Source organism: Etheostoma cragini, chromosome 19 (assembly GCF_013103735.1).
Source record: "Etheostoma cragini isolate CJK2018 chromosome 19, CSU_Ecrag_1.0, whole genome shotgun sequence".
In the NCBI taxonomy this organism is placed as follows: Eukaryota; Metazoa; Chordata; class Actinopteri; order Perciformes; family Percidae; genus Etheostoma; species Etheostoma cragini.
In genome coordinates this window covers 9,761,672-9,784,812 of record NC_048425.1, presented here as the reverse complement: position 1 = coordinate 9,784,812, position 23,141 = coordinate 9,761,672, and the positions used below count along the sequence as shown (strand labels likewise).

The 23,141-nt window shown below is 39.7% G+C and overlaps 1 protein-coding gene across 6 annotated transcripts in view; it reads left to right on the top strand.

The window, feature by feature from the left end:
* Positions 1-23,141, top strand: part of nrxn2b (neurexin 2b) — a 589,914-nt gene that overhangs the window by 279,989 nt on the left and 286,784 nt on the right. For all 6 annotated transcript variants that reach the window (XM_034856686.1, XM_034856684.1, XM_034856685.1 and 3 more), the window contains one exon: positions 18,363-18,536. In XM_034856686.1, coding sequence (XP_034712577.1) covers positions 18,363-18,536 — 174 coding nt within the window. The remainder of the gene's footprint in view (positions 1-18,362; positions 18,537-23,141) is intronic.

The window sequence follows — 23,141 nt, the reverse complement described above, 5'->3', positions numbered from 1 at the left end:
AACATGACAATGTCAAATATATTATTGTCATTATTAAATGCCATTGTGGTTAATGAGGGATAACAACAACCGTAGCACAAATCTAATGGAAAGTTTTTCAGCTTGATGAAATGCAGGAAGGAGGAATAATTTGGCGTGCAATATTCAGGCAGTGCCTGTCCCCTCCTTTTGAAGATGCTTTCTAATGAGGCATACTTCCGTGGAATTGTAAAAAGATGGCATTGAATATGTTCCATTTTTTTTCTAAGGCAGAACAAATTGAAACACAATATGGAGGAGATGTTTGGCAAGTGAGAGAGATAGAGAGAGAGAAGAGTAGAGAAAGACAAACGGGTACATACTTTTTAACAAGCTCTGTTCTTGCCAGCGAAGAAATAGAGATTGGCCGTTGGATCAACAAACCAAGCTAAACTAGTTGGTTATCTAATCCTGGATTGTACCACTTCCTACACCAACTACTTTTTGACACCAAACACATGCAAAGTTGACATTTACTTCAAAAATCAGCGATAGTATAATCTGTAATTGGTGAAATGTCCCTCTGGAAAACACAAGTGTGTTGTACAGGTCCAACAGAGAAATAGCACCCAATGGAAGCCTTTCTTTAAAGGCAGATAAATGCAATTATTTTTCTGATGGAACATACTGTCTTTGTAGTGAAAACATTGCAGAGGTACTGTACATATATTCGATGTGCCTAGTACCTGCTAAGTGTATAGCCGGTAAACAACTTCACTGGAGCCGCGGTAGGTTAAGTGCTTTGTGCAAAAGCGGCTCATAGAGTGTTCAGTACACATCTACAACCAAGACTCACTTAGCAAGGGTACTGTCTCCATTTCTTATTGATAATTTATAATAGTTGTTCTGTTTCCAGAAGTTTCTAACTCTTTACCAGCTATTTATCTTCACACAGAGTTGGTTGACACTCCAGATGTAAAGATCCTTAGGCATATCTGACCTCCTGACCCAGATGAGTGGCACATTTGGATCAGTGACATCGCAAGCCGTTTTCTCATGTCAAAGATGAGAAATTGTCCGCAGAATTAGATCTGGACATTGTCTGGGGGTGGCCCTTAGCATACATTGTTGCACACAACAGGACATATTGTCAGAGTCAGATGCGTTCTCACTTACTGAAAAATAATGTTGGTTTTGACGAGGGCTGGTGCAGGACACGTACCAACATTTTTGTTGGTGTCTTTAGGTAAATCCCCCTTCTTCACCATCATATCTTTGTTTTCTCCCAGTGTAGTGCCAACCGCTTGATACTGATATTATCAACACGCCAACTCACTTGGTGTAAATTTGGAGCTGCCCTATTCACACGTGGGTTTAAACGCACATTACACAGACTTTGTACAAGGAAGTGGCAGGGCAAAGACCATTTAATATTTGTGGTCTCAGATACAGCTGTGCCGGGTAACGTCTATGTAATTTCAGAGACGCAGTGCGTGTGTGAATGAAATTATGTGTTTCCATGGTATTGGCCACGCACAAATTGACCACAAACCATACAATCTAAAACACACAGGCTAGTAAACCTTCAACAATTTCAACTTCTTTCAATGCATGACTAATGGCGTCTCCTGCTGGTGTTCATCAGCAGCTTCCACTTCCTTTGCCTTGTTTTGGAGTTGGTCTATAATATATTTAATCGTAACTTTAATACCATGCTATATAGATAATTTGCCCCTTGCTAGCCCTCTTTGAAAGTGGGATTTTTTTTATGCTTACCCTCCTTTAGAAGATAATCAACATAAGCAATATTAACGGCCGCTCTGCAGCTGCTGGGGATTCTGTGTCTGTCCTTTCGCTGCTTTCTGTCAGGTGCTGTTGTCTGGGCAACACTGTTTCCTTTCAGTTACTCATTGCCCATCGTCAGTACCCCTGTGCAAGCCTCTGTCCTTGTGAGTTAACTGTCACAAATGCATTAACATTTTCACTTTTCAAAGTGAGCCTGTGTCAGAGAGGACTTAAAACATAGTCTATTCATCCTGTGACGATATACATTAATTATTACATCCTCAGGGTTTTCCTGTCCTTCCATTGTATTTATGGAGAGGAACTGTCATTACCATAATACCAGGGTCCGCTCCATTATGTAAAGAGAATGCATTTTTGTCTTATCCCTCTCTTTTGCTTCTTATTATCACCCTCCTGCATAATGCCATGTCAGAGTGAATTGACTTTTAAAATCAGCACCTCTGGAGCTATGGCCTAAAGGACAAATAGTTTGAATCTGGAGGCAAAACACAGCAATTGTTTGAGGCTGATTACTAATCTTTCTTCATAAATGCTCTTGACCCCGTAGTCTTTGACAGAGTATGCAGTTGTAGCTCAAAAAGCTACAAGTGTTGAAGAGCTTTCAAGGTCTTCTTAAGCTGTCAAATGTCCGAGCAGAAAAACACCTCAGCTGAACGCTAAACCCATTGTGAATGTGTTTCAACCTAATGATACTGTAATGACCACTAGGTGCTAATTCCATCAAACCTTCTGTATTCAAGTCAGTGGAAAAAAAGACCTTTTTTGTAAATACAAAGACTTTTTTTCCTTAAAAATATATTTTCCAACAGCTGCTTTCACTTATAATTTGGTGTGGCAGTTTTATGGTCTGTTATAACAAAGATATGAAGGCTTAAAGAGGCATACGATGGGGCCGTGTTTATTTCATTGATGTACTAGCCCATCACTCTCACACACATTGCGGAGCACCTCGGCTACATGCACACTGCTAAAATGTGGCTTTTCTTACAAGATATTTTTGTTTTGTGTTTTTCCCCCATGGTTTATGCAACACAATGGGAGTCAGACAAACATGGTTCTGCAACTTTAATATTCTCATTAAAAAAATTACAATTTGGAATATAATGCACTTCCTTGCTCAAAGATTTCTCTTGGAACAAGGGGCGCTACTTTAAAACTAATCAGGCATATCAGTAGCATCAAGAAAAAGTCACACTGGTAGACGTTTAAAGGAAACAGAATTATTGTAATTGTTTAGACTAATTGTATTTGTATTCGTACAGGAAGTTACGAGTGTTTCCTTGAGACTTGTTAGGGTGGGAGTGTTTGAAGGGAGGTTTCTGCAGAAATCTGATGTTGGGAAAAGACGTGAGACATGTCAGTTTGAGTTTGTGTCTGCACCTGTGTGTACAACACGTGTACTTTATTCAGTTTCCTCTTTGCCTCTGCTTCCCTCTGCACCAGGTGTAGGACTGTGAATGGCAGAGCAAGAAGAGGCAATGTAATAAAGATCAGCGAGAGATGCGCCTGTATCCATTTGCATAATAATAACTAAACAAATCACATGCAGCATAACTGGATTTGCACTCCACGTCAGAAAGTATAAATGTCTGTTTTCTTCATGCTCCTGCATGGCACCTCTGCATTGGAAGCGTGAGCAGGATGGAAACAGTGAAAGCAGTTTCGGAAAGAAATGGAGGTCATCCACATGGCACCATTAATGTTGTAATCTACATCATCATCAGTACAGGTGGTGAGGCTGCTTTATCTTCCTCGTTATTAATGTAAACAGCTCTTTGTAACTATTAATCAGTCAAGGTTTATTCACAATTATCAGATGTGATTCCACAATAGATACACATTTTAAAGTCAGTTATTTAACTTACATCATTATCAAATAAAAAATTAAATACAATTTTTTGGATGGGAGAATGACATGCAGCAAAGGGTCACAGGTTGGAGTTGAAACTTCGGCCACTGTGTTGAGGAGTAAACCTCTTTTTGTGGGCATGCACTCTACTGGGTGAGCTACCCAAGCGCCCTAATACATTTGTTTTTAGAAACTATACCTAAATATAGTTGCTTGCTGTCGTCAACTGCGCGATGTTTATAAGTGAGTCAATATGGCAACAGCAAATGTCGTGTTGAGTTGTAGTTTTAACTCCTAAATATGTAGGTCCTTAACACAGTCCCATAGAACTCACCTTTTCTTCCACACTTTTTTGTTTCCTTTTTATTCATTTCCCTCCCATGTCCTTTTCGATCCCTGTGTTTTGCTGCTCAGTGTCAGTGCTCTCTCAATAGATGATGGGTTAGGAAGCTTGTGCTGCGATAGAGCAGTGTGTTTTAGCCTTTTTCTTCTCCCACTAACCTGTCTTACATTACAATTTACTTTGGCATTACTCAGAGCTTTGGCGGTTTTCCCACCCTCCCATCACTCCATCTTCGCCTTTCATCAAAGAGCAGGGTTGCTCACTGGAGGTGGAGCTGTTACATTTTGGACCCCTCATTTTAAAAATGAATGAATTGTTACCATGAGTAAGTTATCAACCAAATAAACAATCAGTTAATTGAATAACTAATCTGTGATCAAAACGACTAGCAGTCCTGATGAGTGTATATTAGGTCAGCTGCTCTACTTTTTATATTTAAAACACCCAAAAATTGGTAAAGAATGTTTTGGTGCCAGTTGACAAATTTGTTTGCCATATTCATAATAAGAACAATTTAACATATATCAGTTGATATCGGCAAAGCAGTTCATATCTGTATAAGAGGAAAAGGCAAAATAACAAATCTTGTACACAGACTTTATGAAATTCTCCTCTATGCAAACACAAAAGGATGGCATTTAAACCCTCCGCCCTGTGGTTTTATACTGTAATTATGTACTTATAACTCTCTCCAGGCAGATGTGTCAATAAAAGAAGACTTATTTCAATAACTGCCAGGTAAAAGGCAGATGGCCAATATGCTGTCTGGGTAAAGAGGGCCATTTTCAAAAGAAAAATACCAAGTATTATTATTTTTAAAAAGATCTGTTAATGTAGGCTATAAAAGAGGGCTTGTGAGAAAAACGTAATAGAGAAAAAAAATAGAGAAATGAAACCGTTTTTTTTTTTACTTCAGTTTTGAAGTAAAGAATGTTGGAAATTGACTTGGATTGATCCCCAGAAGGGTTATAAGCTCCCCCACTGTCCCTCCACTTACTGTTTGATTTGATTTTCAAAATTACACAAAAGAAAATACATTAACTACATTCAGTCATAGGTTGTTTTTTTAGTAGAGAGTGGAACTGGCTTTGTTCCTCATGAGTCATAAATCCTTGGGCCTCATTGCCTGCACTCGCCTGGCAGGGGCCGACTGGTAATAATGCCACCTGATGAATTGGATATTGTCATCGGTTTATTTTCCACGGACACAGGTAAGGGGACCTGTGTTTGTGGAAAATAAACAGATGAGAAGGGAGTAGGATCTCCATCATATTAGAAAGATTGAGAAAGGGAGGGATCAGAGAAAAAGCCTGCCCTCCTCCTTTATACAAACAACCATGGCTGAGGCCATCGTGAAGGTCCACTTGAGAAGAGACTTAACACAACAATGGGACTCATTAGATAAATCAAGACAGACCAGCCTATTCTCATGAACCATTCGTTCAAAAAGCTACGAAAAGTTAAGCACTGTAATTCTTACGCATTCCAACCATTTGCTGTATAAGAACGTGTCTGGCCGAGAGTAATCGGGGAGGATGGGTGGGCGTTAACATACAGGACTTTCAAACCAGAGAGCGGAGGGCTTCACGGGGTAAACAACCAGGAAATGCGTGGTAGGGTTTTAGTCAAAACCACTAACTAGTCATTTTGATGCCTAAACTGTCTTTCTAAACTGCCTTTCGTCATATTTTGTGGACTAAATTTAACCGTAATTTAGGTAACTGAACAATTCACTACCGTTGAAACAATGGTGGTCTGTAGCCAGAGTCACGAAGCTCCGTAGTGGTTGAAACAACAACTGACACTTGTCGTTGTTGAGCTCGTAGCCAACCAACGTCACATGAGCAGCCGGAGGTCTTCTAATATCGTAGGATATTATTTGGTGTGCAGACATTTCGGTATGATATCATACGGACAGGCATGTCTTTTGGGGGGCAATATCAAAGGATTCATTCAAAGGAAAATAGAGTTATTTTCCTATAGAATTATAGTCTTTAATAGAGAGATTGGAGTGGAATTGCAGAGCTGTTTAATGGGCAGTGAATAATACAATAACTTCTGTATTTTACTGCAGGTTATGGGTACATTGTCTGACATGCAGCTGGAACTATTCCTCTGAGATCAAAGTGATTGAGATGTAATATTTTAAACAGCTGTAAGACCTGCAGTCAGTTACTGATTTAACTTCAGCGGAACAATTCCAAAAAGTGTCACCTGAAGAATTCATCGATTTCAAATCTGCAGTCTGTGCACATTTAAATTCTGCCAGTTTTAAAACTAGACCACAGTGGAACTGAGTGCCGCAAAGGGAGAGGGGGCAAGAAGTGGGGAGATAAAGGAAGACAAGTGAAGGATGTTATGAGTGCCAAGAGTGAGGGTGGAAAAAGGAAAGGGCAGGGAGATGAACACAAATATGAGGAAAATGGAGAGTAAATGATAGTGACCGCCAAAGTGAGAAAAAAACGAAGTGCAGCGGGAAGGAGAGAGGCAAAGCAAAAGGACACTCAACACGGAGTGACATTTCATGGAGAGAGAAAGGAAGCATGAAAGTGTGTAATGATGCCTGTCTGTGTCACTATACAATCTTTCACAAAGTGTCACCAGCAAGTACTGGCACATATTTGGAGCTCTCTCAACGACTCTATGCCGACTGATTGCATTGGGGTCAATGAGACGTTGTCATGGTGGCAAACTGTTTTATTTTGTTTTTGATTTAGAAATTGTGAATTTTTTTTTCCTTTCCTGTGTGGGGAAATTGTGCGTTAGTAGCAACTTGCATACCGTAATTCCTCAAATTAAAGCCGGGGCCTTTATTTACCTGAACCACAGAAGGTACCAGGCTTTTATTTGAAGCAGGTTTTTTAGTAGAGGCAGGCTTTTGTTTCTAAATCCATCTGTTTGATAAGCATAATTGTTGCAAATGAAAAGCCATAGCATTACAGTGGACAGAGAGCATTCATTTTTTTAAGAAATGTTTTCAAAAATATCACAAAATATTACAACAACAGCCAGAAGGGCGACAGAGCAATTTGGGTCAGAAATAATCAAACCACCAAATCACCACCATTGTGTCAGTTTGAACCCTGTAAATGTACCAGATATTTATTTCAAATACAGGTACTACGGTATTGTTGGTAGATTACAAAAAGAGCGTACAGTACACGAGTATCTGATTAACGTTACAGACGGTAGCTAGGTAGCTTTGTTTCTAGCTCCGGGCTAACTATTTGCCTGCCACCTCAGTTAGCTAGCTGTGGTCTGCTCTAGAGGATGGATACCCGACCCGGACCCGACGGTACCCGACGGGTCGGGCCGGGTTATGACAGATTTTTAGAAAGGATGCTCGGGTTCGGGTCGGGCTCGGTCACATCAGCGCGATAAGGCATTGAACATTTTGAATTTAAAACAGCTTAATATGGAGGCAATGGCGCTTGTTGCCCCGTGTGCATTGATGCGCTCATCTGTTGACATTTCCGAATGCCTTCCTACACTTGCTTAATAAAAGCGGGCTTTCCACACAAACAAACGTACATGTGTCATTAGTATGAGAAACAAATGCGATTTTAACTGTGTTGGGCTCGGGTCGGGCTCGGACAGAAATATCTTAATGCCTGTCGGGCTCGGATCAGGTTCGGTTACTGCTCTGTCGGACGCGGGCCAGGCTCGGACAGAAAAATCCGGCCCGATCCGCACTCTAGTCTGCTCCTGTCGGCTAATCTCGTCAGCTCATCCTTCGGTTTCTTCCAGTCTCGGATTCTCCTGGGGTCAATGTCGAAGTGTCTTGCTGCTTTTTTTTTTGTTGAAAAGTCTGTCATTCTCTGCTGTCGCTAAATGAGACCCGTGTTACATCCAGTGTAGCTAATTCCATCTGTTGACACCTGTACGTTGCTAGATGCTACACACTGAGTAACGCATAGAGCCGCATTGACTAAAATACCTGTAGGACAGTAATACTTTACAAGAGTACCGTAACTCAGAAAAACAAAGCATGAATATATTATTGAATCTGTTAAATTTAATGTGTAGAAATATACATTACAATAAACTTGAATGCACAGTATATGAAAGACACTTAGGAGATTATCCACACTATTTTTCCCCAGCCTTAATTTGAGGCTGGCCTTTTTTTGTCTGTGCTGACCACGCCCCTGGCCACTATCAGAGGCCCGGCTTTTAATTGACTACTTCGTATTTATTTGAGGAATTACGGTAATGTTATTACAACAGGCAACACTGTTCAGTAAACGATTATAGAGCAGCTAAGAGAATTCAGATATGCTGTAAAGCATAGCATCAAGGGGTGTATCAACTGTGCAGCAGCTTAGACATAACACTGGATTGATGGAAGTGAGCAAATCAACTAAAAACGCTGTTCTCTATTACTAAATAAACAAATCTTGTGTAATGTGATTTAGGGTTATGACGTTAATGGTAATTAACACAGGATTTGGTGTCCTGACACATAATGGCCCTGGAACCCTACAACAGACTGTGGTTCCCAAAGTAGGGTCTGGGGATCTCCCAGGGATCCTTGAGGGTGTTCAAGGTGGTCCCCAGCAAAAAGGGAAATCATTTTTTTTTTACACTAAGGTTTTCACTATTATTCCATCCATAAGTAACACAATGACAAAATGTATGCCTGTTTTGGTCATAGGTGTTATACACTTACTGTAATAATACAATACATAGCAAATCTCCTATCAAAAGGGGGGGGGGGGGTCTAGTTTGGGTTAGTTTAGAGGTTTAGTACATTTCAATTAAAAGGTACCTTTGCACGCTGATTAAGGATAATGAAACCTTTGACTCCAGCTATGTTTTAGATTTCCGTATGTACAATTTTGACACACACTAGCAAACCAGAAATGATTATATCCACTAATAACCCATTGTGAATTAAACTGCTCAGCCCATGGTTGTATAATTATAGCTTATGAACAGTTGTCAGACGGCTGCAGAAATATTTTCTATTAAAGTGTTTAAGGTTAAACAGACTGTTACTCAACAAAAAATAATGAGCTAATTTATAATCATTTGCAAGTTACAGGGTCTGTACGGGTGCTTGAAGTCCTTGAAAATGCTTGAATTTTTTGATGTTGTGTTTTCAATGTTTGAAAAATGCTAGAATTTTTGGATACAGTGCTTGAAAATGCTTGAATTTGTGTTTGATTTTTGCCACCCATTTAATCAAAATATTATGATAAATCATGTCAAAAACAGTGTCTGTTGCTATCTGCGGCGCGAGCGAGGACAAGCTGTCACAGACCGTGGTATAGTTGGTTATATATTGGATGGTCCAACGTCCAATATAAAACCAACTTTACCACGGTCCGCCAGCGATTCTGCTGCGGTGTGGCGGCCCTGCATCCTAGCAAAGACTGGAGCGACTGAGCTGCCCCAGAACCTTTGAAAGTGAAGTCAGTTTCCCCAGGTGAAGTTTAAACACACGTTTAATTTAAAGTTAAATTTGTAATGAATGTAATGTATGCTAAAGGCAAGTCAGAATCAACAAAAGTGCGTCCATTACATTAGCCAAAAGTCAAATTGCTCCCTCGTGATTTGTAAGAGCATTCTGCCCTTTGGTTAGTTTTGATTTTAGTAAAGACAAGAACAGCATAATAGAAAATATTACAAATTTGCTAGTTTTAATTCATAAGATGGTCGTTGTTTTGGTTGCGTTACTTTACGACACACTACACAGTGCGTGCTGAGACCGATCATTTGTATTCAAATAGTAGTGCACAGGAGGAAGCGAAGGTAGGAAATGAAGGAGAAGGCAGTAAGTAGAGACCAAGTGGGTTAGAGCAGGAGAAGACCACAGAAGGAGATGCAGAAAGAAGTGAAAGAAAAGGGGGACAGGAAGAATTGATGTGAGGGATGAAGAGGAGGCTTCAGATTTAGAGAGAGGGTAAGAGGCAGTTAGTGATCAGGAGTAGGCAGATGAAGATTACAGGGAGGAAGAGGATGCTGCAGATTTAGAGAGAGGGACAGAGGTACAAACTGATCAGGAGTAGGCAGTTGAAGGGCCAGTTGTAAGGCCCATTTGTTAAAATATAATAATAATAGGAATACATGTTGATATAGTTGATTGTGAAACAATAAACATGATCTTAACTTTGAACTACATGCAACAGTTTAGTTTTGGTTTACTTTTACTCCATACACACTGATTGGCTGCTTCATAGCTGGTGATAATTTCACATTTATTGAAATTATATTAGAAATTATCTCTGGTTTTAAGTTAAGGCTTCCCTAGCTGTCTGCTTAATGCCACTGTTAAAGCAGAGGCACGAGGTATCTGATTGGCTACATAATGAAACATTTAATAATTACTCTGTAGCCACCAAGTTCTGTGAAAGATTAATTCTTAAAAGTTATTTAAAACACGTGTGCATCTGTTCTGTCTCTTGAATGCACTTTATAAATGCAGAGGCTGTTGTAAATACATACATCTCCACTGAGCTATGCAGAAGTCAGATTTAGTATAGGCTAAATGCTCTTGATGATAGCTACTTTGCAATTGTTGCTTTGGGGCAGCGGGGGTCTTGAGTCTTGTTGCCCAGCGCACATGAAATTGGTAATCCGGCCCTGCTTGGTGTGATAATGTGATTTTAGTATTGCAGTGTTTCCTCTGGATTTTTTTTTTTCAACTAATTTTTCCGCTAATGTTAGCTACCTACCGTTACCTTGAAACCATCCAGACATTACCGTGCGTACCTGAAACCAGGGATTTAACGCCACCGCTCTTTTTACATATATATATATATATATATATATATATATATATGAGTGTATCCCAAAACCAAGGCCTGTGAAATATTTCTGTTCAAATCCTGTGTCTTCATATTTTCCAGCCCTTGAAATTACTTTAGTTGTACAGCCAGAAAATCACATTATCTGGGACGCAATATCTGGACATTAATATAATGGAAGGTATTATTCAGGTTAGAGAGAGAGACTGGCAGCCCAAACTTTGTAGGGTGGATGACAAACCTGTCAATATGACTGAACCATTACTAGTGTGTATAGCATGCCCTAGATTTGGAAGAAAAAATATGGGAAACGACTGACATTAAGGTTAGCATAAACTTTGAGCAAATCTAAAAGGGTGCAGTTGTTTTCCTAGATTTAGTCTGATTTGACACAGAATGACCTAGCTGCATGTCATTTGGCTCAAATCCTCCCACCTACATTGACTCAGACAAGTTAGAGAGCAAGCAAAGTCTACTTAGACAGTGATACATTTGGAAAATAAAACTTGTGGTTTGCTTAAATATCAGATCCTTCTGCTATTATAAAACACAATTTTGGCTGTTTATAGCATTGTGTCTTTTAGTGTGACAAAAACAAAAAACAATCATTTTGACTCTGTATTGATATGTAATTTACGGTGGTGTAAGGTACTGGAAAAAGCTTTAAAATGGACCTTGAAAGTTCTTGAAAAGTGCTTGAATTTGAACTTGGATAAGGTGTACGAACCCTGGAGTTGGGACCTGAGTTCTTTCTCTCGATCTTGTTCTCTCTTCTTGTCATACAGCATGCAGGAATGCAAAAAAACGGTAATCAGTGTGTGATCAGCACAAACATTAGAAGCTCATATTAAAGCTGCATAAGGTTTAAGATAATTATAGCCGCTATAGATAGTTTACCCTTTCGGAAACATTCCTCGTCACAAGCAAACTAGGATTTAATTTGTGATATGAAAGAACCTCGATTGTGGTGACGGCGTGCAAAATGTATTCAGACCCAGTCAATTTTACCTCATTGTAATCGTTAAATGTTGCCTTTTCACTCATTGTTTTCCAATTACGCTGTTTACAGATTTGTCTCCCTCACTTTGCTGCCAACACTGAGGAATGTATCACACCACCTGTGGTTACAATAGAACTGACAGCGAGCAAGCATGCACCTGTTATTAAAAGAAATTGTCACTCCAGTATAAAATAATTACAGGTTTAGTTGCCTTCAGTCTTTTTTCCCCCTTGCAGGATTCAAAACATCTCTTGCTATACCATTTGCTTGCGTAATTACACAACTCATGATTTAGCATCAGCAATTAAAACACAAGCAGCGTCAACATTTATTCACCCCACCAATCGTCTTGTTGTGGCGTCTTTGCAGATCGGAGCACCACTGTAATTAGCAATCAGACAATCCCTGCATCTTCCTGCTGGCTGCCATTGTCCCAGCCCCTGCCTATAACACACCACCATCGCCTACTAGCCATTCATTTGCAAAGCCCACAGCATGTGTGTAAGTGTGCGTTTCTATGTGTTCTTGTGTTTCTCATCAGTAATCATTCAGTCTATGTCAATTAGAGCCAGCATGAGAGCAAAACACAAGCAACGGAGAGTATAGAGAGTGAGGACTCGAGATAGATGCAGGGGTTCTTAATATAGAGCATTTCATGAAAGTTAATGGGCGGCTTTGTGTTCGCCAGGGAGTTGGCAGGAGGGAGCCGATTGTTGTTTAGAGATAAGACCAGGCATTATGGATTCATTGTCGATTCTCATGATCAAACTTCTCTTAATGATGGACATCAATAATGTACTGTATATCATGGTAATTTATATTACTACACTTGGGAGCCAATTACAGCCAAGGATGAAATACAGGTCTTGTCTTGAGTTGACGAGGTGTACTGATGAATAGCTTAGCACTTTGATTCAAACATTATCTTCAAAAAGAACTTTTTCCATGATAGAAAAATCCTAAACTTCATTATTTATTCCACAGAAGCTGAAGCTCTTTAAACACTCTGCGGATGCTGTGATGGGTGTTATGGGTCTTACACCCATGAAATTCATTCCCCTTGCAGATAACTCAAATATAATGAAAACAGTGAAATTGAAACGAAATTGAAATGTGCTTTTGCCTTGTCTGGTAGGGGCTAATAAATCTGACCGAATAATATATCTAAAAGCCACGGATGTGCACATTACACCTCTAAGAAAGTAAACTTATAAGGGACTGTATATAAAATATAAAAGACTCATGTTTTTCAGTCAGTGCTCCAGTTTGCTAAAAATCACAGAAGAAGTTGTGATTGGTTGCTGTGAGTCCTAAGATTATCTACCCATCTCATCAATGACTCACAGGTCATTGATGAAATCAGCGAAACTGGATACATGAGGTTTCACACTGCGGGAGTCAAATTAAACCATCATCAAGGAGCAGTGGTGGAAGAAGTATTCAGATCCTTTACTTAAATAAAAGTACTAATATCCCACTGTCGAAATACTTTGTTACAAGGAATAGTTCTTCATTGAAAATGTACTTAAAGTATTAAGAGTAAAAGTAATCAATGCAGAAAAAAATCCTTACACTTAAGACACTGGAAACAATTCAAACAGTTCTGTCAATCCACTAAGTGTTAAATGATCTAACAATTCCAGCTGGATTTGTCGGCCCTTATATTGTTGAGTAATTTATAGTAAAACATTGTATTTTATAAACTACATTTGCTTTGTGTTCAAAAATCTTAACGTGTAAAGTAACTAGTACCTAAAGCTGCAACATGAATGTAGTGGATTAAAAAGTACAATAAAAGTGCAAAATGTCTCTCTGAAATGTAGCGGAGTAGAAGTAGAAAGTGGCATGAAAAGTAAAGTACAAGTACCTCAAACTTGTTCTTGAGTAAATCTACATAGTTCCACCACTGTCAAGAAAAAAAACAATAGATAGGCTATATATATGAAAGATACTGTATATATATTTTCACTTTTAAACCCTGATTGTCCAGTGCAAATGTTAAATCAGTGTGCTCCTCCAGAATGTGCTGTCAGCGGCTCACCAGGGCCCCATATCATAGCATCCCAACTCCTCCCCTCAGCCCTTGAGAGGTCATTATGGTAACCATAGAGATGTGGAGGTGGTTGTCTCTGGTGATTCCTGGGAGGCTGTAATTGGTCCCGTCTTGTCCATCGCTCTGAGCTGTTAGGCATTCATCACTGCTGGGACAGCAGAGCCAGACCAGCACACAGTTTCTGTCTGGGAGGAGAACGGTTACTCATCGTTTGAACCTGCCCACTTTAGAATGGTTTTGGAAACTGTGAGCCGAAGAACAAAGATGAAGTACTATAAATGGCAGAAACACTTTGCATTCAAATATCAGTCCTATCCATATCCCTGATCACTATGTATTAGCACCAAGATACAACAAATAAACACTCAAAACGCTTGGTGTTATGTATTAAAAACTTGGACAAACAAACCTCCTAGGAGAATTTTTTTTCAGCAAATATGAAAATGGCAAATCTCCGATGTGGTTTTGAATTTTGTGATAATTGCTCAACGCTATACATAGAAAATATATAAAGCATAAAAGTTTTGTGTTTGGTTGCCACATTGTCCATGTAAAAAAAACTGCCCTAAATTATATATATTTTCCACTTTTACTGAGTTATTAATCTTTAAACCAACTTCAGTCTTGATCCTCCCTATTAAATAATATTACGTGTTTGTTTACAAAATGTTACTGTTTGTTTAAAAAAAAAACACAAAACTTTATTTTCTGTATACTAAATGCTGGGGGGATTGTTGTTCACAGTCTGGGTTATGTCAATGATTACTAACAACACAGATTTTGATGGATTGCATGAAACACTGCAGTGCTCCATATTACAGCAGCAATGCCCTTAGTACAAACCAGGAAAATAGCATGCATTTGCTCTACAGGGCAAACATGATAGATTGGCTAAATCTGGTGGTAAATAGTCAGAACTATGATTTTAAAGCCTGGGCTCTAAGTTGAAAGCCTGGTATGAAAGAATACATGTGTGTATGGTGTAATGACCGTGGAATCAAAAATTGCTTTTTATGGGCATCAATGGGGACATTTCTTTTGTCCTTTATCATTTGAGTGTCTGTATTTTAGCTATAGTTTATTATAGACTTCTCTATTGGAGCTGAATATTGAACTTTCAAAATTAGAATAAAAAACTAAAATGTATGCCATATGCACTTAAAATAATCAAAAAATGTAAAAGCTGAATATGTCCCTTGTGATGCATAAGAGTTAAGTCATGCATGTAGCACCACTTGGGTCACTGTTTGGCTTAAGCTGTAATATATGCTGCAAGACAAACTGTTCATGGCTCAAATGAAAGAAATCCATATTTTACCCAAAGAAATCTGTAATTCAAATGAAAGTATTGAACTCCAAACATTGAACACAATGAGAGCCCAGTTTTCTGTGTGTGTGTGTGTGTGTGTGTGCGCGCGCTGCATATTTATTCATCTTCTGTAGTTTTTACTCCGCTGAAGGAAAACAAAACTTGCATGACCAATTTCTACAGTACACCTGGCGCAGCCCTCAATCTTTATCTACCCTGGTTATGCAGTGGATTCTCAAACATGCTGTTGACTTCTGCTGGAAATATGCAGTTTGTTCTTTGGAGATTAAGCCCAGACCGATAATTTCTTATTTGCTAAATGGTTCTTTTCAGCCGTGATTTCAGGACATCACTCATTCGGACAGCTAATGAATTTGTTGTATTGATTGTAATGCCCGGGAGCCCCAGCTGGGAAATATTAAGTGTCAAGTACTCATTAATTCCAGAGAGACGTTGGCAAACATCATTGACTCATTCCATTACACAAAGTCCACATAAAATTGACCTTGTGGCTCATTGCTTCTCAGAGTGCTAAAGCTGAAAGTTCTGGTTTTCAGCTGGGAAAATGTAATTTGTGTTGTTTTTCTGATGGCCCTATCTTTGTAGCAGGATCTTCCCTCACGTGTGTGAACCACATTTTGCCTGGATTTTTATTTTTTGCCTACTTTTTTTGAAGATTACTTTTTGGGCATTTTAGGCCTTTATTATGCAGGACAACTGGCGATGTGAAAGGGGAGAAAGAGAAGGGATGACATAGCAAAGGGCCACGGGTCAGAGTTGACCCTGTGGCGCTGTGACAAGGACTGAGCCTTTGTACATGGGATGCACGCTCTACCAGGTAAGCTATCCAGGTGGCCCATTTAATGCTTATTTAAAGAAAAACTGGTATTTTTTTAAGATGAGAAATGCCTGAAGCATTTCAAACTCTGTTTATTCATATGCACCTACATCAAAGGCCTCTGTGTTTTTCCTAATTTCACGTGGGGTTTTCTTTCACAACTCTGCAAAACAGAGAGCTGAGGGAAGAGAGAGAGAGGGAGAGAGAAAGTAATTTGGCTTAAGAGTGGATGGCTATTTCCTTTTATCTTGTAATGTAAAGAGACCTTAATTGTACTTGAGCACTGAGATATCCCAAAACTCAGCTTTATCGTCTGAGGATTCACAAATTGTGCTTCCTTCATGTGAAAGTGCTGCTGTGTATAGTCTCATATTCTCCCACAACAGTTTATGGACAAGCTCACGGAATAAAGCTTTTTGAAGATTTTTTTCTGGGGCATTTTAGGCCTTTAGTTGTATAGGACAGATGAAGACAGGGGAGAGATAGGGGTATGACAAGCAGCAAAGGGCTGCAGGTCGGAGTTGAGCCGCTACGACGAGGAATAAGCCTCCATAAATGGGTGCACACTCTACCAGGTAAGTTACCTAGGCACCTGGAATAAAGCTTTTTAAGCAGCAAATGTAAAGCATCCCATGTAGTTTCCGATGTGTCAGGCTCAATGCTGTACTATTCATGTTAACTGTCTTTAAATGATCGTCAAAACATGTTATTAGTACCTCTGCACTGACAACCATTTTGTCAGGGGACGTCATACCTCCGAACATTACACAGTTTGGTGTTTTTGGTGTGACTGTAATGCTTACTGTCACCTCTGTGTGCACACACCTTCACAGTGGATCAGTGACACACAACACAATGTGTCTATACACCCACAGAAGGCTTGCTTATTTAGCCTTCACTGACAGCAACACAAAGGAGGGATTTTGTCTTTGAGCACACTAATCACAGACAATATTGTGTGTCATGTACAGTATCAAATAAGGGTGTTTGTGTGATCTCAGCCTTGTTCCCTTGTTGATACGCACTTTTCTCTTCCCTGTAGAGTAAATTATTAACTTGTTATATTAACAAGTTATTTTGAAGTTTGTGTTACGTGAAAACAGAGTGTTTTTACATGAATGTGCAACATAGTCAAATGGCAGATGATTACATTTTAACATAATATACCCAATGGTGCATTAGTCTGTGAGTGAAGAACATGGTTTCCTGCAATGTGAAGTTTTTTTCAACACCTGCTGGTATAATACAATAGATTTCAACTGCATATAGAATATAATACACTGTATTGTCCCAGAGGGCGAATTTGTCTTGGGCATAGTGCTGTAATCTGTTGCTTAACAACACAAACCTGTAACAGAAAAACTGTTTGCTCGGTTGTGCCAAGATTTACTATTGGAGTTCAGCAGCTTGATAGACGTTGGAATAAACAATAACTTTAGTATGTCTGCTTTACATGGACACTCTAAAACCGTGTGTACTGTGCCTGGGAAGCTGGGGTGAATCAGCTAATCAATCAGGGAAAGTGCAAACAGGTGTGCCTCGTTATGTCCTCTTAGCAGGGAGGGGCCGGGCCATGTTAAGATGCACGAAGGTAGGTAAAATAGTACTGCAGGAAATTACATTATCTTAGATTGTGAGGGCTCATCTGTGTCTATATGAGTGCCCATAAGTAATTGCTGATACCATTAGTAACTCAAAAATCTTACGTTATTGTTTAGTAAATTATTTGTATGATTTTGATGCTTGCTCTCAGTTTAGCTCCCCCTATACTTCCCTGGGCAGGTGGTAGGATCCAGTTATGCTGAGATAGTAAAAATACCATTCACTGGAAGAGAGCAACAGGAGGTGGCAGCAGCTTGCTGTAAGCATCAAATTTCATTAGTTTGTATTAGCTTAATTTAGTTGTATTGAATGTCCCTGGTTACATGTTTCTGCCTGTGTTCCAGTAAAGTTGTTGTGATTAAATACCACAGTTTCTTTTTTACTTTACATCTACCTTTTGTCTTCAACATTCCATTTCAAAGTTCTCTGGTGCTGAACAACATTAGCTATCTTTCAGTTACATGGGGACACAGTGCTGCACCCACAATCAAATGTATTATTTTTTTTTTCATGGTCATTGTGTGTCAATGGTGCCTGGATTTGTTAAGAAGATATTGAATGAAAGTGCAAATACAGTGGTACATTTATTGTTAAAATGAAAAATAAAAAAGGATTTTTAATCCCTGTTTCTGCTTCCTTACCCTGACATTTAAATTTGTTTTTGATGTTGAGTCATTATCTCACCATTGAGTTGTTTTATCTTAGCCTCCCTAGCACTGATAATAATGATGTGTCTTGGTTTAAAGAACTCCTACATGGAAGTGGTTATTGTCTGATTATGTTCAATTCTCTACATCTTCAATTTATTTAAACATTTGAAGGTTCTGAAAGCTTGTGTGTGTGCGCTTTTTGCAGGGGAGCTGTACATCGGTGGCGTGACAAAGAACATGTACAGCAATCTGCCCAAGCTAATTGCATCCCGGGACGGGTACCAGGGCTGCCTGGCCTCCGTGGACCTGAACGGGAGACTCCCCGACCTGATTGCAGATGCCCTCCACAGGGTGGGCCAGGTGGAACGAGGCTGCGACGGTGAGTTGTAAAAAAATGATGTCCATGACCTACAGACTTTAACAAACTGTAAAGTAATGTGTAACCCTCCCTATCAAAAGCTTTTAGCTATGTACCCATAATTACTAAAATAAATTAAAAAGTACGGATAATATAGACAATCGTGTCTCCTATGAATCAACAGCGGGAAGCAAGTAGCAATAGTTCAAGTGTTTGTATTATCATTTAGTTTATAACCCAGTGTTTTTGCAAATGTCTCATTGTTTTCTTTTTTTTTAACAATTTATCATCAAGGATAGCTCAGTGTGAGAAGATGACAGATAATTATAAAGGAAAACAAATCTGTGGTGGGATTGGAATCTGTTTTTCATTTAACTAACCTGTCATTTAGAGACGGAGATAAAAACAACTTCTAGTATTTGATTTGCCAAATGTTTCTGAAACTCATGTTCCGTTAATTGTTACTTAGAAAGGTAAACACATAATGTTCAACTCTCTCAGATTAATAATAATAATAATAATAATTATTAATGTTAAATTGAATTTATATAGCGCTTTTTTAACAAACTCAAAGCCGCTTTACAGGGCAGGAAGATAATAAAACCAATGTAGAACTAAACAAAACAAGATTCAGGCACAGATGAGAAGGGAGGGGCCATGGGGCTATGGATGGGCAGAGGTCAAGAGATGGGTCTTGAGGTGAGACTGGAAGATGGTGAGGGACTCAAAGATGCAGATCTATTGGGGGAGGGAGTTCCAGATCCTGGGAGCTGCCTAGCTCCTGCCCAGGCTGGAGAAGGTTCTGTCCCCAAAACGGAGGTTGGAGTTGTGGATGCAGAGGAGACCAGCTTAGGTGGATCTGAGGGGCCGTGAGGGTTGGTAGGGGGAGAGGAGTACAAAACGACATTTTGACACACAATCTTGGTTCTCTGCTTTAAATGGTAACTGTACCATCCTATTTATGGCCTGATACCCACAACACCTGCACAGAACCAGTGCAGAAAGTTGGTGCATGATTCTGTGGCTGTTATTTCCTGATTTATAACAGGAACCCCGCCCAAATTCTCACAGCTCTGGGCAGTCTTTACAATCTAAGACCCTGTCCTCAGTATATCCTCTCTATTGCCCCATAAATGCTGCGTGAGGGAGGTATCTCTCCTCTAATGTTATTGTCAGTGTGGCTAATCTCAGCAACACCCCGCCCTCATTGGACTTTACCTCATCAATCTTGCATTTGTTTTTTGTTTTTTTGTTACTTCACTGCCATGTCTCAGCCTGCATGGCTCCTCTATCGGTTAAATAATCCTGGGTATAACAGTGGATTTTGGCTAAATCATTTCCACTTCCACACACCCCAGCCTTTACCACCACCCCCACACCCCCCTCCTCCGCCACCACGTCTCAATGGCGTGCTGAGTGTCTGGGAGCACAGACTTGATTTCCCTGAGGGCCGCACTGGCCGACTCGATGCAGCACTGATCCAGCTCCTTTTTTTCCCCCTCAATCCTCGAACGCTGCTGCTTCTGCCAGCCTGCCTTATTACCTGCCTGCAGTTATACACCACAATTCCTTTGCTCCAAACACTGTTTAAAGCTGTATTAGCAGCAAAGCCAAACACTGACATTAAATCAGTTAAATTACAACTTTTACACAGAAGAGGATTCAATCTTCTCAGTGCTTACATCCAATCTGTGATTCCTGGTTTTTCTAAAACACATGCAAAAGGAACAAAGATGACTTTTTCAAAGTGCAGGGTAGCCCTGGAAATGGATCACTGCCAGAGTTATAACCCACCTGGTTCAGGGGTCATTGTTACCTTATGCACCTTGGGATGCTGAGTGGTCAGAGGTGGCTGCTGGTCCAATCTTAGTAGACCTCAGGTCAAACAGAGGGCAGAACAGTGAGTGTGTTCTTGTAGCTTTCTACTGACTCAGCGGATCACAACAACAAAGAGCAAGTCGGGGGGGCAGACCAACACAGAGAGAGTTGAAGTGCAGGTACATAAACAGTGTTGCTGATCACTGTGCAAGAGGGGAGGAACAAAGGAAGGCCAAAAAGCAAGAAAAGATTGGAAGTATTGCAAATACGTATTGCAAATTGGTATTGGCAGCAAAATGGATAATTTGAAGTTTCTCTGACAACTTAAAAAATCTACAGCACTGATAAAACAATGTTTTGCCTCCTTCACAAATGCATTCCATGCTCAACCGAGAGCCTGACTTTATCTACAGAGAGCTCCATGGCAGACTTTACACTGCTGATATGTGAGCAGATGTTTCAGTCATAGTCCAGCTGTCAGTTGTAGGTGCAGGTGACTGCAGCGAGGGAGTGTAGATGTGTGCTCACTTTAGGTTTTGCAGTGACGCTAGGCTCACTGGCTCCCTATGTTGTGCAGATTTCCCTCAACATTTGGAGGGAAAGTAGCAGATGGAGTTTTATGCTCCAAAAAACCCAAGGCCCCTAATAACAGGTTCTTAGGCAGCCATGCCAAGGAAGTGTTTGGCCAATCAATTGTTGAAAGAAGAGCGAGGAAGTGATTACATGACTTGGTTGTTATTTATGACAATGCTTAACTAGCTCCTAAAGGGACCCTTTTATTAGCGGGTAATTAATAGGGCAGTTAGGAACTACCAACAGAACAAGCTGATAGAAAGAAAATGACACTGCATTTAAGTGGACAATTTTTGGAGCACAAAGTAAAAGTTCTCATAGATTGGTGGTTTTATTTATTTTATATTATCTGATGGGGTGTGGGGGGGGGTTGTTTTTAATTGGGCCATTTGTAAATGGCACAGTGGGCTGTCTGTTTATCTACGCAGAAACAAATTAGTCTGGCACTGAACCATAGTTCTTTGGAAATGTTTGTTTAATTGAGATTTCAGTGAGAATTCGCACCACCAACAACATGACAGCCACCACACGTGACAGATCAATTATTTGAAATCAGGATTTTGTTTAGGAGAAAACTAATAAAGATCTTGACTACTTTTAAAGGCAAACAGCTGGTAAATATGTTTTCAAATCATGTCAGTTCATGGGAAAAGGCTTGTTGTGTCAGTGGTATGCTTAATCTGAAGTGTATATAGGATTTTATCTGAATGCCTGGCTGAAGTCCACAGAGAACTTAGCATGATGGAGTTTCTAATTGACAATTTAAATTGCTTCAGCCATTGACAATAGTGTGTGGGGGCGGCAACAGGAGACAGCATCCCCCAAAATACACTCACACACAGATATAATGGAGATGCTAAACACGAACTGCATCAACCACCAATACTAATTTCCAAATGTGCCCCTATTCTGGCAATTACACCAGGTTTCAACCTTGAATGAATGTCAAATTGAATCTGAATACATTTCTAAGTAACATAAATCAAATACACATCCTTCAAGGATGAGCAGCTACAGTATTTGGTTGCAGCCATTGGGTCTTTTACCATAGGTATTAAAAGGTTTATGTTTTATTTTCGGCTTTCACACCAATGAGCAAGGCAAAAACTTAGATTTAAAGAGACAGTTTACAATTGTTTAAGTCAGTCTTAAAATAATAGTCAGTTGTCCAAATAAATATTTAAGCAGTATTTTCGTGCTGTTATCATTCCACCAGTGCATACTGGCCATTATGAGATCCCTTCGTAATGTGCTTTCAATGTAAGTGACAACATCCCACGTCATTGCTCCAGCAGTCTTAGTTAGACAAATCCATTGGATAGAAAGGGATCTTTTAATAGCCAGTATGAATAGGAGGGGTAATTATAGCAAGAAAACCTGTTTGAATGTTCTTATAGGCACACATCCCTTATTCATATACTGTGTATTTAAACAAGCCATCAGGACTTCCGTGCGTTTGATATCACAACGATACTTTTAAATAGGTAGAAAGAGCTGCTACAGTGCTGTTACAGTCATTCCCCGGTGCAGAGACGCTGAGACCCGGAAACACCGACTAATCGGAGCAGACTGTGCTTTTTCTGAAGGGAGGCTTAAAGAGACTGTTTCAGACAGAGTGTGAATACAGGTACTGTATATTCAGACAGAGAATATCAGGGGAGAAAATGTAATCTGAAAAGGATTTATTGCCAAGTAATTTACAATTGGATTTTCCCTTGGTTGTTATAATAAATGTATTAAACAATAGGACAAAAACTATAAATGCAGAAACAAGTGTGTACATATAGCTGTTTAATATTAAGAAAAAATAGGCAGTAATGTGCAAAAGCTAGGATATTTAGACTGTGCGAGGACAGGTTTATATTCCAGGATGTAGATTGTTTAAACATGTTGTAGTAGAAACCCAAAATAGAAGTATGAACCTGAAAATTAGCATAATATGAGAGCTTTAAGACGAACTTGAAATATTTGAAAACCTCTCCTTTAACTCGCATGGAGAGACTCTAGATTCATCAGCTTATGAAGTTCATATGGCTAATTGGGGAACAAACAGTTGCCTAATTACACATCCAGCAGAAAGGGAGCAACATGAGCATCCCATTGGCATCTCCATGCCTGACAAATCTACAGTAAATCCATGTTTTACTTTCCGAACCCTAGTTTGGCTCAACAACTGCGCAACACTTTGCACCAACCACTGTTTGCCTCCACAGTTAGCTGAAGGCTGCTGAAGGT